The 15,458-nt window shown below is 50.0% G+C and overlaps 1 protein-coding gene across 23 annotated transcripts in view; it reads right to left on the bottom strand.

The window, feature by feature from the left end:
• Positions 1-1,273: 1,273 nt before the first annotated feature.
• The window catches only part of DYSF (dysferlin), a 220,204-nt gene continuing 206,019 nt past the window's right edge, over positions 1,274-15,458 (bottom strand). For all 23 annotated transcript variants that reach the window (XM_061155676.1, XM_061155683.1, XM_061155688.1 and 20 more), the window contains 5 exons: positions 13,735-13,834; positions 8,331-8,509; positions 6,610-6,719; positions 5,063-5,210; positions 1,274-1,542 (listed from right to left, as the gene is read on the bottom strand). In XM_061155676.1, coding sequence (XP_061011659.1) covers positions 1,504-1,542; positions 5,063-5,210; positions 6,610-6,719; positions 8,331-8,509; positions 13,735-13,834 — 576 coding nt within the window. In that variant the 3' untranslated portion in view covers positions 1,274-1,503. The remainder of the gene's footprint in view (positions 1,543-5,062; positions 5,211-6,609; positions 6,720-8,330; positions 8,510-13,734; positions 13,835-15,458) is intronic.

Below are 15,458 nucleotides of genomic sequence, written 5' to 3'. Positions count from 1 at the left end.
AAGCTGATTCCATTAATTATCCCACTTTCTCTCTTGTATGTTTGACCCTTCCCTCCCTAGTGGTTTCCTCCTCCCTACCTTCAGACATTCTCAGGTCTCCCCAGACTCTAAAGCTTTCTCAGCACCTCTTGAAGCTGCAGGCCCACCTCTTCCTTTTACCTCCAGTCCTTCCCATGGAATCACTGGTCCACCACCTCCATGGTGGATATTCATGGAAGGTTCATGACCCAGGAGAGATGGGTGACCCTGGGCCCTGCTACCTGTTCTGTGCAAGGAATGGCCACATGGCTTCCAGGTTCAGGTGTCAGGGTCTCAGGACGGGCCACCCAGGTTCTCAGGGCCCACGGTGAGCTGGACACTGAGCGCATCGTCCATCAGAACCTCTCCTGAAGAGAGAACCACTCTGTGTTCAAGATGGAGCTCCCTCACCCAGGAGGGTTCAGGCCATCAGCCCCGTCCCAGTCACCTCTAGTCCCACCAACCGGGTGGGATGAGGCAGGGCCTGTCTGGGTCCCAGCAGGCAGGGAAGAGCCAGAGGGGCTGGAAGGCTCACTCTGGGGCCTTGGGTCCTGGGCCACGGGAACAGCTCACAGCAGGAAACAAGAGAAGCCCTCCTGGGTAACAGGCGAGCAGGCCACCAGGCTGAGCTCCAGAGTTCCAGCCCCTCAGGCGACAGAGGCAGAGGCCTCTTTTTGGAAACAATGTATTCATACTCTTTGGTTTTTCTCTAAGTGTGTTCTTGCTGCTCCTGTAGATGAAGCCTGATCCCTGCAAGAGATGTCAGACCAACAGCTAATGCGATGCTCGGATCACAAGAAAAGGGTGCGTTTGTCCAGCCCAGAGCAGGGCGAGGAAACAGGGAGAGAACCCCGAGACATCCCAAGAGTACAGGAGACAAGGTCACAGCCAGGAATCCAGCAGCTACCCCTGCCTGGAGAGTTTCTGGGGCTCCATGTGCATAAGTGAAACCTCTTCCAGGCGTGGTGCAGGTAACTGCCCACCCAAGCAGAGACAGGTGTGGGCGAGAAAGAGGAGATGCCAGAGGGAGGAGGGCGCAGGGCAGGGGGCAGAGTCCGGGAGCAGAACAAGCTGGGTCTCCAGGCAGGCCGACACTAAGCCTCAAAGCCCAGACCACCCCCACCGTTCTTGTCAAAAGATCCACAGCTCCAGTGGAACCTCTGAGCAGAGATGGCACACCCCACACCCCGCCCACCCAGACTCACCCCTGCACGTCACCCCACTCAGGGGCCACAGAGACACACACCAAAGCTGCTTTGTGGTTCCACCTGTTTTATGCTGAAATACACATGGGCTGATCCCACACGGTTCGGTTCAGGGGAGAAAGAAATGACGACAGTGACTGATCCCAGGGCTCGACGTCGCCAACACTTGGTGTGTGCGCCAGTCCATCTGCCCACCCCGGCAGGACGGTCAGGCTTGAACATCTGGAGGAGCTCTACCGAGTGGGGCAGAAGAGGAAGCCAGTCCTGGGCCCAGGAGTCCTCAGCTGAAGGGCTTCACCAGCTTCATGGCAGCATAGTTCTGGAGAGAGGGAGGAAGGAGGCAGGGACAGGTGATGACAGCTGCTGGGGAAAAGGAGCTGAGAAAGGACTCAGCCACCTGCCTGGACCTCGCACTCACCACCCCCGGCCACACTCCACACTCCATGCTGCACCCTCCCAGCCTCGCCGTCACACCGCACTCTCCTGGGGGGCCACGGCGCCTGAACTGCTGTCTTCTCCCCCATCAATCAGGACCCACTCCCAACTTCCGCTCAGCCAAGAGGACTCTGCCCTAGCCAGGCCAGGCCCAGCCCCTTCCATCAGACAGGTGGCCCGAAGGCACGGCTGGGATTCTCCCCACCCTCCTCCCAACTCCCCACACACAGGAACCCCGGGCTCGTTGGCCCCCATGCTCCTGCCCCAAAAGCAGAGAAAGAGGTGAGGGCAGGGGTGGTGTACAAGGATGACCCACAACACAGGCCAGCCCTGGAGACGGGTCACCCCTGATTAAGCCCTGGCTGCTGCAGGACTGACAGGAATCTCCCCTCCCCACTCCTCCCCCCTAAAACCATGAAAACACATACAACACAACACAGGGCTCCTAATTGGGACAGTATGTTCCCCAGCGCCGCCCGGGAAAGCCAACTCTGGAAACAAAGCCGCCGCTCCTTCCCCGCCAGATCGCCTCCTGCCTCCCAACGCTGGCCCTGCTCCCGGCGGCCTCTGGGGGAGAGCTGGGGGTGGGGAACAGACAGGCTGCCCTCCTGTCCCCCTCCCGGGGGAATTTCCAAGGGGGTGGGAGATTAGGTCAACGCAGGGGAGGAGGTGGCAGCCCTGGCCGCAGGCCCCTCTCCACCAAGGCCTCCGCCCCCAAAACCTGCAAGCTAGGCTAGGGGCACGGGTCCAGCACCCACCAGGTGACCAAGCCACGTGGACATGCCCAGCTTGTTGCAAAGGACTCCAGGGGAGAGCATCAGTAGCCTCAGGTCCAGGCTGCCCCTTTCGCCCCAAAGCCCTCACCTGGGAGCCGAGCCCACACACCAGCCCTGGGAGAGAAGGCAGGGCTGGTATTTGAAGAGGACAATTCCCAGCCGATCTCAAAAGAGACGGATGCTGCTGTTGGGGACCCAGGAGACAGGGAAGAGGCTCTGCCCAGGGCCTGCCCAGGGTCTGGGGCTGTGGCTGCCCCTGAGATGAGACAGGGTGGCAGGCTGGAAGTGACTGGAAATCTTCCCTCTGTCTCCCAGCCAGGCAGCTGGGACCTCCTTCCCCCTTCCCAGGTCCCTGAGGCCAGCCCTGCCCTCCCCTTGGCTCTTCAGCAAAAGGCTGGCTTGACATGCAGCCCCCTCCCCACACAGCTCCCCTCCGCAGAGTGCTAATCACAGCAGGTCAGTGCTGACCCAGCCCAGCCCTGCCTCATGCCGATGCGGATCCTGGCCGAGGTCACTCGGGGAGTCACTGGCAGAGCCAAAAGCAGCTACCAGCTCAGGACTCCACATGGAGCTCCATCTCACACAACAGTGATGCTCAGACCAGAATGTTCCTGGGGCAGATTCTCCCCAACAGACCTGCAGCTGGCCCGGGGCTCTGCAATGCTCCCTGGAGCTGCTGCAGCTTGCTTCTCAGACCACCTGCTCAGGAGCGTGGGGTACCCCAGCTCACCTTGCCCGCACTCTCTGGCCCAGTCTCACCGTGGAGCACGAGGCTGCACCCTGTTCTCCCCGTGGTCCTGGCGTCACCGCATCTCCTCATGGACCGCCAGCTTACCAGAGCACCAGCCTCATCACCCCCTCCATCACCCACAGAACTCACCCTTGGCTCCCGGACACAAAGTCTTTGCCTGAACCCAACGGTGGCTGGGCATAAACAGCATGAGAGCAGGTGAGCCTGAGGAGAGGCCAGCGAGGGGCACTGCGCCTCCCCAGCCTGGCCACCTGGGCCTGCTCCACGGGCAGAGACACGGAGGTGGAGTCCTGGGTCTGACCCCTGAGCCCAGGTCACTGCCAGGGCAGCTAAGCTCTAGGCACCACTTGCTCTTGCCCTTCCAGGGCCCAGTAGCTAACCCTGTGTTAATAGCTGTAACTTGTCTTCCTTCACTAAGAGGGCCCCCAAACCAAACAAGCCTGACCCCCATAACTTCACCCACCCCTGAGCCTCAGGCCTATCTGGCCAATGTAAGTCTTCTCACTGAGCCTCACAACAGTCTCAGCCAGCTCAAAGAGCCTGGCCCTCAGCCCGACCCATGGCCACCCCGGCTCTAGACCCTCCTTTGTGACTCAGGGCCCAGAGGGTGCCAGGGCCTGGGTGTCCAAACCAGAGCTCCCCTCCGCTACTCCCACAGTTTGTGGTATCAGGGCCTGAAGGGGACGCTCTGCCATTTGAACTGTCTTCCTCAGGAGGCTCTCTGCTGGTACCAGGCCTCGCCAGCTATGCCGGGAGAGACGCTTGGGACCCCTCCTTCTCCTGAAGGACTCACAGAGCAAAGAGCTCACAGGCGAGTAATTCCACTGCCCACTGTGGGGACCGTGCACGTGGCTGGTGGCCTGCTGCTGACCAGGGCTGTGGCCGGAACCCCGGCCTGGGAGCTATACACAGACCGCCCTGCAGCCCTGAGCTGGTCCCGCCCCTCTCTGGGTGTCCGTTCCTTTCCATTCAAGTCAGGGCGACGTGGAGTTGATCACACCGTTCCTCTACTTGTACATGGATTTGAAATTTTCATATTAAAAAGTTTTAGACATTTAGAAGAGATTAAAACTCAGGTATCAGCTTGGGAACCTGTGCTCCCTCCAAGGTCTGAGGTTCTAGAGACATTCAGGGGCTTCCGTGAGGACCCAGGAAGCCTGGACAGGGGAGACAGCTCCAGATTCCCTTCCTTTGGGAGGGGCCCGCGGAGCTGGCTCAGCAGCCCCAACTCATGTGGCCCTGGTCGCTCTCTGTCAGGCATCAGCTGGCTTCTTAGGCACTCAGCAGGGGGAAGGGGCCCGGTGTTCACCGTGCCAGGGAGAGGCTCCTGGCGTACCCCCTCCTCACTCACACTCTGCCCCATGCCACCCCACTAGAGGAAACAGCACACTCTCAGGTCTTCAGATGGACACCAACAGCCTCTCCAGGTCCTCAGCAGGTGCCATCCTCACAGACAGAGGGCCTTCCCCTCTTCTCTGCCATCCACACCTTCCCTTCCCTTCCTGACCAAGCTCCACACCTTCCTTCAACAAGGTTCTCCTACCCTCGGCTGCCCAAGGGCCTCCCCTTCTGCCCTTGATTACACAGCCCATCACCCTGAGCACACTGTGTCTCCCCACTAAGGGCAAGAACTCAGAACTCCCCAAGGGTCTCCTACCAGACTGGGGACCCCCAGAGTAGGGCCCCTGTCTCCTTCCTCAGACCACGGATGCCCCAAGGACAGAGGCTGCCTCTCCATCAGACACCCAGTGCACTGGAGGACAATGAGAGGCTCCTCCAAGACCAGGAGCTGCTGGAGGTCAGGAGCTGTGCCTCCCACATCAGACCAGGAGCTCCCTGGAGACGGGGTCTGTGCCTCTCCCCTCGGGCCAGCTTACCGGGAAGGAATAGACAAAGATGCCCAAGAAGAGCAGGAAGATGAAGAGAATGAAGAAGAGGATGATGGCACACCGGAACCGCCGCCACAGGATGAACTTCATAGTCTTGTACGGGGAGGTGAACCAGAGGAAGGAGGTGTCAGGCCGCCTGCAAGGGAGATCCCAGAGGTCAGCAGGGTACACCCACCAGGGCTGCTCCCTCTGAGCCCTGCTCCCAAAGAGCCCTGGCCCTTCCTACCCAGGTCCCCAGACCCACCCAGCCTCCAGCCCCTGGCCCCTGGCCCCAGACCCAGCCCTTTGCATCAGCATCCCCTTCTTCTCCCAGCCTTTGCTCCAGCATGAGCCCGCCCACACCCCCCTTCTCTTCTTGATGCCGTCAAACCCTACACACCCTCAGGGACCCAGTTATCAGCCACCCTGTCCAGATCACCTTCCCTGCCGCTCTCCCCTTCCTGAAACAGGACTTGTCACAGACTAGAGACCTGGGGACTGGACAGAGCTTCAAGGGGCTCCACTTTCACTGAGCTATGGCCCATGAGCTCCAGATAAGCTCAGCCATGGGCCTAGATGCACGTGGCTGGTCCACGGTCAGGGAAGGATGGCAGGAACTGAACCCAGAAAGGTAATTGTCTCTCACAACCAAGAACCTCAGATGCTTCCCCTAGATCAGCCTCACAGTTCAAAGAGCAGGCAAGTTTTTTGTCTCAGTAATGGCCACTCTGATATTCACTTGCATGCCACTGGCTCTCCTGGGTCTCCCTCATCTTTCCACCCAGATCCCAGCATCCTTGGGTAGGGATGCCTCTCGCTGCTCGACCAGCCCGTGGCAGTCAGGATAGCGCTGTGACAAAGTGGGCTGTCTGTGCTAAGTGTGACTTGAGCTAAGCAGGCCGTGGGAAAGGACCCAGCAAATGCAGCCCGACCACTCACACACACACCCCTACCACCAATAGCCGTCTTTCAGGCTCCAATAACTGTCTTCAAGGCCTCTACATCCACTGGATTGGCTTATATTCCTTATCTGGGAGGTAGGGGAGGCAGAGGCTAGGCCCCCATTTCACAGGTGGGAAAACTGAAAGACCTTTTGAAAGCCACACTGACACCACAAGAGAGCCACAGAAGCAGCTTGTTCAGGGGAAAGACCTCGGTCAGGCTCCAGAGCCAACCAGACCAGGTGTGAGAATTTCAGCTTCGCCACTTTCCTTGGAATGACCTTATTTAATTTTGCTGTGATTGTTTTCTCATTTGTAAAGTGAGGATGCTAAGATGACCCAGCAGGGACGGTTCCATACACAAGTCATATGACAGCATGCTTGGCCTGCAACCACCAGTTACTCAACAGCGCTTGCTTCTGGAATGAACTGATGAGCCCAACCTGTTCTGGAAGGATGTCGGTCACCTGCTCCCTAATGATGTGTACCCTGGGATAAGTCACACCCTTCTCTGGGCCTTGGGACCTCTGTACGGCTACACCGTGGGGGCCTCCTCTACGGTGGCTACGCCTCCCAGTCCCCTTGGCCGTCAGCGATCAGGGGCAGGGCACCAACCTTGGGTCCTCGAGCTTGGGGTTCATGTTAGGTTCATCCCGGCCGTGGCCGGCTGGCCGCTCCTCATGCTCACTCTCTGTTACAATCTCCAAGGTCATCTCCAGCTTGCCCTGTGGGGACAAGGGAGACCTGATCAGGGACACAAAGGCTCTGCACCATGGCTTGGAGAGGAGCCAGGCCAGGACAGATGTCAAGGTCACTTTACAATCTTTTTTGAAAAATGATACAGGGTAATCTGATCATATAACTACCTGTTCCTAGCAGAATATGTAGGAAACTACAGACACATATAAAGAAAGGATACTGTTACTCATACTTTTTCTATGTAAAGATAAGCACTCCTAATATTTTATTCATCACACTTATTTTTCTCTGCAAGTATATGAAATACCATACTGTGTATATTTAGTTCTATAGCTTGTTTCTTTCACTTAAAATAATATATTTTATTATTATATAATTATATACTCTTTAAAGTTTGCTTTTAATGCTATAAAACATTCTATACAATGGTTGACCATAATTTATTTAGTAAACTAGTTATTTTGGTCATTTAGGTTGTTTCCAACTCTTTGTTGTTATAAAAAATGCTACAACAAACACCCTAGAACCATAAAGTTTCAATTTAATGAGGTTATTTCTTTAGGAAAGATTTTAGAAGTGGGATAAAAAATTTCAAAGGGAATAAATATTGCTAAGTTTCAGGTTATATATTACTAAATTGTTTCCCCAAATGTAAAATCATTAGCCTGCCAGGCAAAAGTAAATGAGGGGGGAGTCTCTCCGCATCCTCGCTAGCAATGAGCATTTCTGTTTTTAAAACATTCTACTATAATACATTAAAGATGTTTTCACATTTTAAAATACTCCTTTATGTAATTACTAGGGGAAATGAACTTTCTTAAATTTTAATGGCCACTCTACTTCTTTGTGTATTATCTATGCATGCACTGCACTCACTTTTCTTTTGAGACATTAGTGTTTCTTATTAATTGTTATAATTTGTTACACAACATGGATATTTTATTTCAAGGGCCACTTGAGGGGTTGGCTGGCTGCTTGCTGTTTCCAGGTACAACTGATCCTTGAACCACATAGGTTTTAACCATGCAGATCCACCTAAACATGCACTATTTCAATAAATATACAGTTGGCCCTCATTTGCAGGTTTCAATCCACAGATTCCACCAACCATGGAGGGCCAACTATGAGACTTGAGCATCTGTGGATTTTGATGTCCACAGGGCTCCTGGAACCAAGCCCCGCGGATACTGAGGGACAATAATAAACTGTCATTTACTTCCCCTGCAGAGGCAGGACAATTCCTCATGGTTCCCAGTCACACCCCTGGACAGACTGTTACAATCTCTGGGCGGAGGGAATAGCCCCTCAAGGATGCTCCCTGGTAGGGTCCTGCTTAAATGGGAGCGGCATGATGCCTGTCCTCTTCCAGAAGTCTAGCCAAAGGGGGACCCAGGACACGATCACTGTGAAGTCCACAGAGCAGGGTATAAACTAAAAAGGACCCACAGAGATTAAGGCCCCTTTGATTTAAACAGGCTTCACTGGGATACAACCCTCAAGGAGGGGAAGGCTGGAAAGTGGCAAGGGAGAGGGACAGGTCTTGGAAAACAGACCGAGAGTGCAGGAGATAGGGAGAGAAACACGCCTGTGCCTGTGATTTCTATGGAGGAGTCACCGGCCAGAAGGAGCTTACTCACCGCCAGGATCTTCTTCTCACCCTCATCCGCCACACAGGGCCACCAGCCCTTCACTGTCTTCTGTTCAAAAAGAGACACGAACCGCTCTGGGTGGAGAGTGTCTTCCAGCTGGTCCACGGAGCACTTCTCGGCCGTCTTGGCGGGCTTGGGCATGCGGTTGAGGTCCAGCTGCAGAGAGCCTGTGGCAAAGAGGGGTGCTTTAGCCAGGCTCTCAGTCACTGCCAGCCGAGGGCCACCCTGTGGCTCAGACTCCACTCTCCATCCATCACCTCTCACTCCATCTGTTCAGCTTCCCACCCATCTGTTCACGCATCCATATGCCCACTAGTCTGCCTTATTGATTCATCCTTAACAGGGCTTCCCAACTGCTCAATTATTCATCTTACTATACTTACTTAGTATACTACACTGTATAGTATAGTATACTATAGTATATATATAAATATATATAGTATCTTAGTATACTAACTTACCAGTGTATATATATATATAGTATACTAACTTACTATATAGTATAGTATCTTAGTATACTATACTATACTTACTATTCAAATCCACTCCTTCACCCATTGCGTACAACCATCATCCATCAATTTTTAAGCTGTTTTTTAGAGCAGTTTTATATATATATATGATAAAATTGTTATTTTAACCATTTTCAAATGTATACTTCAGTGGCATTAATTACATTCACAACACGCTGCAACCACTCCTACTACCTATTTCTAAAACTTTTTCATCCCCCCAAACAGCAACTCTATAACCATTTAGTAATAACTCCCACTGCCCCTCATCTCAGCCCTGCTAACTTCTAATCGATTGGGTTGTCCGAAAGGTTCATTTGGGTTTTCCTATAACATCTTACTTTCTGTCTCTATGAAAAAGTCTATTGTAGATGGCTCATATCAGTGGGATCATGAAAGTTTTTCCTTTTGTATCTGGCTTATTTCACTTGGCATAGTTAGTTGTCCAGACTCACCCATGTTGCAGCATGCATCAGTACTTCATTACTTTTGTGGTTGAGTAACATTCCATGGTGTGTACATACCACATTTTGTTTGTCCATCCATCTACTGACAGACACTTGAGTTGTTTCCACCTTTTGATTCCTGTGAATAATGTTGCTACAGACACTGGTGTGCAAATGTCAGCCCCAGTTTTCAGTCCTTTTGGGTACGTAACCAGGAGTAAAACTGCTAGGTCATATATTTAGCTTTTTGAGGAACTGCTCAACCTTTTTCCAAGCAGCTGCACCATTTTACATTCATGCCACCAATATACGAGTGTTCTGATTTCTCCATATCCTCTCCAACACTTGTTATTTCCCATTTTTTGTTTTTGTTCTTGCTTTTGTATAGGTACAAGTGTTATCTCATTGTAGTTTGCTCATCTGCCCGCCTAGTTAGCCACACAGCTATCTTTCTATACTGCTCCATCTGCTCATCTATTTTATCCCTCTTCTCCCAGAATAGATCCATCTCTTGGGTTAAGCCACATGAAAATTCTGATATTCAATTATCTTTGATGTATAAAAATCAATGAAAATGAAGTATAGTAATTTCATGTGGTTTCACCTAATCCAATTCCAACAACATGATGAAATCAGTGGGATTGGAGCACAGGTTACTGAAGGGATTAAGTGAGAGAGATAAATCTAAAAAACATTTTCTGAGGCCAAATTAAAGAAATTTTTGAATACCACACAAAGAACATTAGACTATTTTTCAACATGGAATGCTCAGTTACTGCAAGTATTCAGTGACTGCATCTATTTTTGTAGTTTTTTTCTTTCCCTTCCTCCATTTACCCTTCCATGCATCTATCTGCTTTGATTTAACTATCTATATCCCTCGACAGCTAACATTTTTTGAGCACTAGATCTCCATTAATCACGTTATTATTCCATCCAATAGTTGTTCAACTCTGTATCAGCACTAATCTATGTATCCATCTACATATCCCTCCATCCCTCAACTACAGATGAATGTTTGTTTCTCATTTTAAATATGGTCTCAATATAACATTAAGTAAAAATCAGGACATTAAATCATACATATAGTTTAATATATTAAATATTACATTAAATCTATATATAAATTATATTAATATATTATATATATTAAACTATATATAGGATATCTACATAAACCATGTAGCTACATAAACCATATATACTATATATAGTGTGTATATTCTATACATATATCTACATATATGTGTGTGTTAGTTGCTCACTTGTGTCTGACTCTGCGACCCCATGGACTGTACCTACCAGGCTGCTCTGGCCATAGAATTCTCTAGGCAAGAATACCGGAGTGAGTTGCCATTCCCTTCTCCAGGGGATCTTCCTGATTCAAGTATCAGACCCAGGTCTCCTGCATTGCAGGCAGATTCTTTACCATCTGAGTCACCAAGGAAGCCCACATATATCATATATATCTACATATATACTATATATAGCATATATACACATATATAGTATATCTACATAAGGTTTATATATATATAACATATATATATAGTATAGTATATATATATAGTATATCTATATAAAGTAAACTATATATACACACATAGATAGTATACCTACATAAAGTTATATATAAAGACTATAAGGAAACACAGGATTATTTCTTGATGGCAAAATTTCTACATCTTAACTATTACTTTTAAAATAAAATCAATAAATATTCAAGAGAAGTAAAATATGTAATTAGAAAATACATTATGAAGAGGGAAAAAGAAATGTCTTAATAATGCTGTAAGCTGCTAAAAGAGTAGATTTTAAAATTTCTCTTCACAAGAAAAAAAAAATGAACTAATAACCAGCTTATTGTGCTGCTCCTTTCACAATAGATACAAACATCAAGTTAAAAGAAATCTGTGGAGTTAAAAAGTAGCAGTTTTAGTGGCTTTATTTTTAAAAACACAAAATGATCGTGTTTAATTTTATATTGAACACCATTTTTTCATTCAATAGAATGCAGTTTTTGTTTGTCTTATTAAAACTGGTTTTCTATGTTCATCCACGGCTGATTCATGTCAATGTATGGCAAAAACCACCACAATACTGTAAAGTAATGAGCCTCCAATTAAAATAATTTAATTAATTGAAAAATAAAATGAGGGAAAAAGTGGTTTTCTAAAGCCTCATCTCATAAAGGCAGGAATGATAGATGGATACTAAAGAAAAATTTAGTCTGCAAGCAAAAGAGGTTCTATAAAAAATTAAAAAGCAATTGAAATGGTGAAATTATTTGTAATGTGTTCTTACTATATAAAAAGCTCTGAAAATCAATAATAAAAAAGGAACATCCCAAAACCATGAAAAAGAAAGTAACAGCAACAATATAGATAGTAAAAATGTTTTTAAAGTTCTACCTTACAAATAAAGAAGAAATGCAAAGAAAGATAAAAATGAGGTGTCCTATTGGCAATTTTTTTTAAAAAAGATAATATTTGTAGCAAAAGTTTAAGGAAAATAGTGCCCTTGGGCAAACAGAGAACAGATGATAATATAAAAATGTAAAATCTATCTAGAGGGCAATTGAACAAAACGTTTCAAAAACCACTCTAAGACTAAAAATCTGCTTCTTAAAATTTAAGGAAGATATGCACAAATGGTCCAAAGATGTAAGCCTAGGCTGTCGCTCCTACAGGAAAGCTTGGAAATGAGCTGAGAGGGCACCGAGGCGGGATTAGTGAGACAGGAGAGGGTCCATCTGTGCAACGGGCCATCGGGTGGACATTAAGTACCATGATGCAGATGCAAACGGAGATGGATAGCTCCTGACAGTAGGAACATTCTTAATGTATTGTTTCCCACAAAATCAAGATAAAATAGTTTGTGTACCATAAACCCATTTTGCTATCTCTATGCCATACATAAATGTGTATATATATGTATAAAATACACATATAGGGCTTCCCTGGTGGTCCAGAGGTTAAGAATCCACCTGCCAATGCAGAGGACACAGGTTTGATCCCTGGTCCACGTAGACCCCACTTGCAGCAGAGCAACTAAGTAAGCTGCCTGGGTCACAACTATTGAAGCCCGTGCATCCTACAGGAGTGCTCGGCAACAAGAGGAGCCACTGCAAAGAGAAGCCCCCACTCCCCACAACTAGAGAAAGCCCATGCAGTGCAGCCAAAAAATAAAATAAATAATAGACAATTTTTCTAAAAAAATTTTGGAAAAATATGCATATAACACATATTTGCTTGTATAGGAAATAATATGCCCCAAAGTATTAGCAGAGGTTATCTCTGGGTAGTGAGATTATAATAAAACAGAGAAGGGAGGCATTGCTTATCTGTAGTTTCTGATGTGGCTACAGGAATTATGTAATAAGTAAAAGACCAAAAGTCCAACTTGGTACTGTGATGCTAACACCCTGAATCTTTCACAGTGATGCCATGGAGCAGTTCTCAGTCCTCCAGGTGCAGGGGACCAGGCTGGGTGTGGGGGGACATGGGGTGAAGAGCAGCCTGACGGGCTGGAAGCCCTCTTCCCTATTCCTGCTGGGGCTGCTCCTCAGAATGTCCTCTGTGGTGGGGGTGGGGTGGGGGGGAGGGCCAAGAGCTCGGCTAATCCTGCAGTCACGAGCTACTCAAGGAGGGCTCCAGTGATTCATCCAAGCCTGCCCTGCTCCTAGGTGGCAAAGTGGAACTGGAACCCAGGACTCCTGACCTCCTAGAAGGCCTTTTTCACAGGCTCGCTATTTTACTGAGGTGAAATTCACATAATAAAATGCACCATTGTAACCATTTTAAAGTGTACAACTCAGTGGCTTCTAGTATATTCCCAGAGTTGTGCGACCACTATCTAATTTCAGAATATTTTCATCATCCCTAAAAGACACATCGTACCCACCTCTCTTCCCAGTCCCTGGTGACCACTTTCTGTCTCTGTGGATTACGTATTGTGGGCGTTTCCTATTAAGGAGTCGTACAATATTTGTCCTTTTGTGTCTGACTTCTTTCACTTGGTATGTTTTCAAGGTTCACACATGGTGTACCATGAGTCAGGATTTCACGTCTCTCGTGGCTGAATAACATCCCATTGTACAGATGCACCACAACCTTCCAGAGGCCAGACAGCTAGTGACAGCCAGCCCGTGCCCACACTGTCTTCACCCTGCGCTCCCCTCTCTTCCTTCCTGGGGTCCCACCATCCAACATGGCCCACCGTTTAATGCCACCTCTGCTGCCAGGCCACCCTGCTGGCCACTCCGATCCCCGTGGCGCCTCCCTGTGTCACCAGCCTCACTCAGCACCAGGGACCAGTGACTGTGAGCTCCCTGATCCTCCTGCCAGCCCTGCCGAAAGGCCCGAGACACACATGCTCAGCAGGGACTCTGGGACACGCTGATAGGCAGAATGGTAGACTGGAAATGGTGCTCACCCAGAAAGTCATCAAAGGAGAACTTGTCATTGTCCCAGATCTGGAATACCACTCGTGCGGGGATCTTGCTCTCTGTCTTGTCCAGCCTCCAGAAAGCATCCTGGCCCAGAGGAGAAGCAGAGAAGGAAGCAGGGGAACAGGATTAGAGAAGGGCAGTGGTCCCTTCCCGCCTGGAGGACTGCCTGGAGGAGGCAGTGTAGGGGGACATCCCTGAGGGACTTGCCAGAGCCAGGTCCTGGCAAGAAGACTGCTGAGACCCCAGAGGGCAGTGTTCACTTGATATAAGGTAGTTCCTTTAATGCTCACAATTCCATGAGTCAAGGTTTCATTCCTGTCTTACAGATGATGAAACAAAGGCTTGGAGAAGTAAAGAATTTGCCTAGGCTCTGACAGCTAATAAAAACATTAATATTGCATTTCTTATTCACCAGCCCTTTTCCACTATAAAGTAATTTATCCTTTCAATGACCTATGAGAGAGATACTATCCTTACAGCTGAGGAAATCACAGCAAGTAATTTATCCAAGTCACCCAGTTAGGGAGTGAGTGGTAAGCTGGATTCCAACCCAGGCAGTCAGGTTCCGGGGTTCCACTCTCACCTCTTAATCATGTTCTACCAGTGTGATCTTAGGAACAGGGTGGGCTGGCTGGGAACATGGAGGGCTCCCCTCAACACACTGTTGCAAGGAACTGGCACTGAGGAGCCCACCTTCATCTCCAAGAGCTTACCCCAGGGCAGATCAAAAGCCCTCAGTGCTAGGAAGGTCACCAGCCCATTGCTCCCCCGCCTCCCCCTCCCTCAGACCAATCAGCCTGGCCTAGCATCGTCTGGGCTTTCTCTCCATGGAGGCCTCGGGAAGCAGCTGAGCGTGGGCCCTGGGCTCGCTGAGGCCTGGATCCATCTCTGGGCCAGTTACACTCAACCCAAAGGACTGTCCCTGGGGCCTTCCTGCTCACACCTGTTCTCTGTCCTCTGTAGCTTTACCCGAGTGGGTAGCAAGGAGAGGAATCATTCTGACCACATCCTGCTGATGGTGGGTGCCAGGTCACAGCAGGGGTCGGGAGCCAGTCTCAGGGGCACAGACTCCACAGGAGTTGGGGAGCACTGCTGACCACCCAGGGTTTGTCTGGGCCTGCGTGCCCTATACCTAGCCTTGGTGGCCACTCCAGATCACACGGACCCCACAGAGCTCCCGCCCCAGCGCCCCCAGAGGAACCATCACCTTGCGAAGCAGCCGGTTGCAGCCTGGACTGCTGGCGGGTTGGGGAAGGGGCTCAGGTCCCCACCTGGCCCCTCGCCCCCGGCCCCCATCTGGTGCCTCCCCCGCTCTGGGCCCCAGCCCTCCTGCAGGTGCCTCCCTCCTCTGGCGGGGCTTTTATGGCCAGCTCCACAGGCCCGCCTGCACAGGCCGCCAGCCTCCCCCATGCCTCTGGCCGGCCCGGTTTATGGGCTCAGTAATGAGCCAGAGGTTCAAACGGCCCCTGGTGGGAGCAGCTGGGCTGGGGCTCCAGCCTGGGGAATGGCCCCCCAGGTCCCAGGCACTCATTATGCTCCCAGTCTGGGCCCTTTTACTAGCTGTTTATTTGCAGGGTGGGTGCCTGACGCACAGGCAGGCCCCGGTGGGTGTGCTGGGCTCCAGGTGGGGAGCCGGCCGGGGCAACCAGCGGTGGTTCAAAGCCGCCGGATGAAAGGAGACCTTGTACTTTATGACAGTCTCGTCTGG

The sequence above is a fragment of the Dama dama genome, chromosome 11, assembly GCF_033118175.1.
Source record: "Dama dama isolate Ldn47 chromosome 11, ASM3311817v1, whole genome shotgun sequence".
Taxonomy (NCBI): Eukaryota; Metazoa; Chordata; class Mammalia; order Artiodactyla; family Cervidae; genus Dama; species Dama dama.
This window is presented reverse-complemented; position numbering and strand designations above follow the sequence as displayed.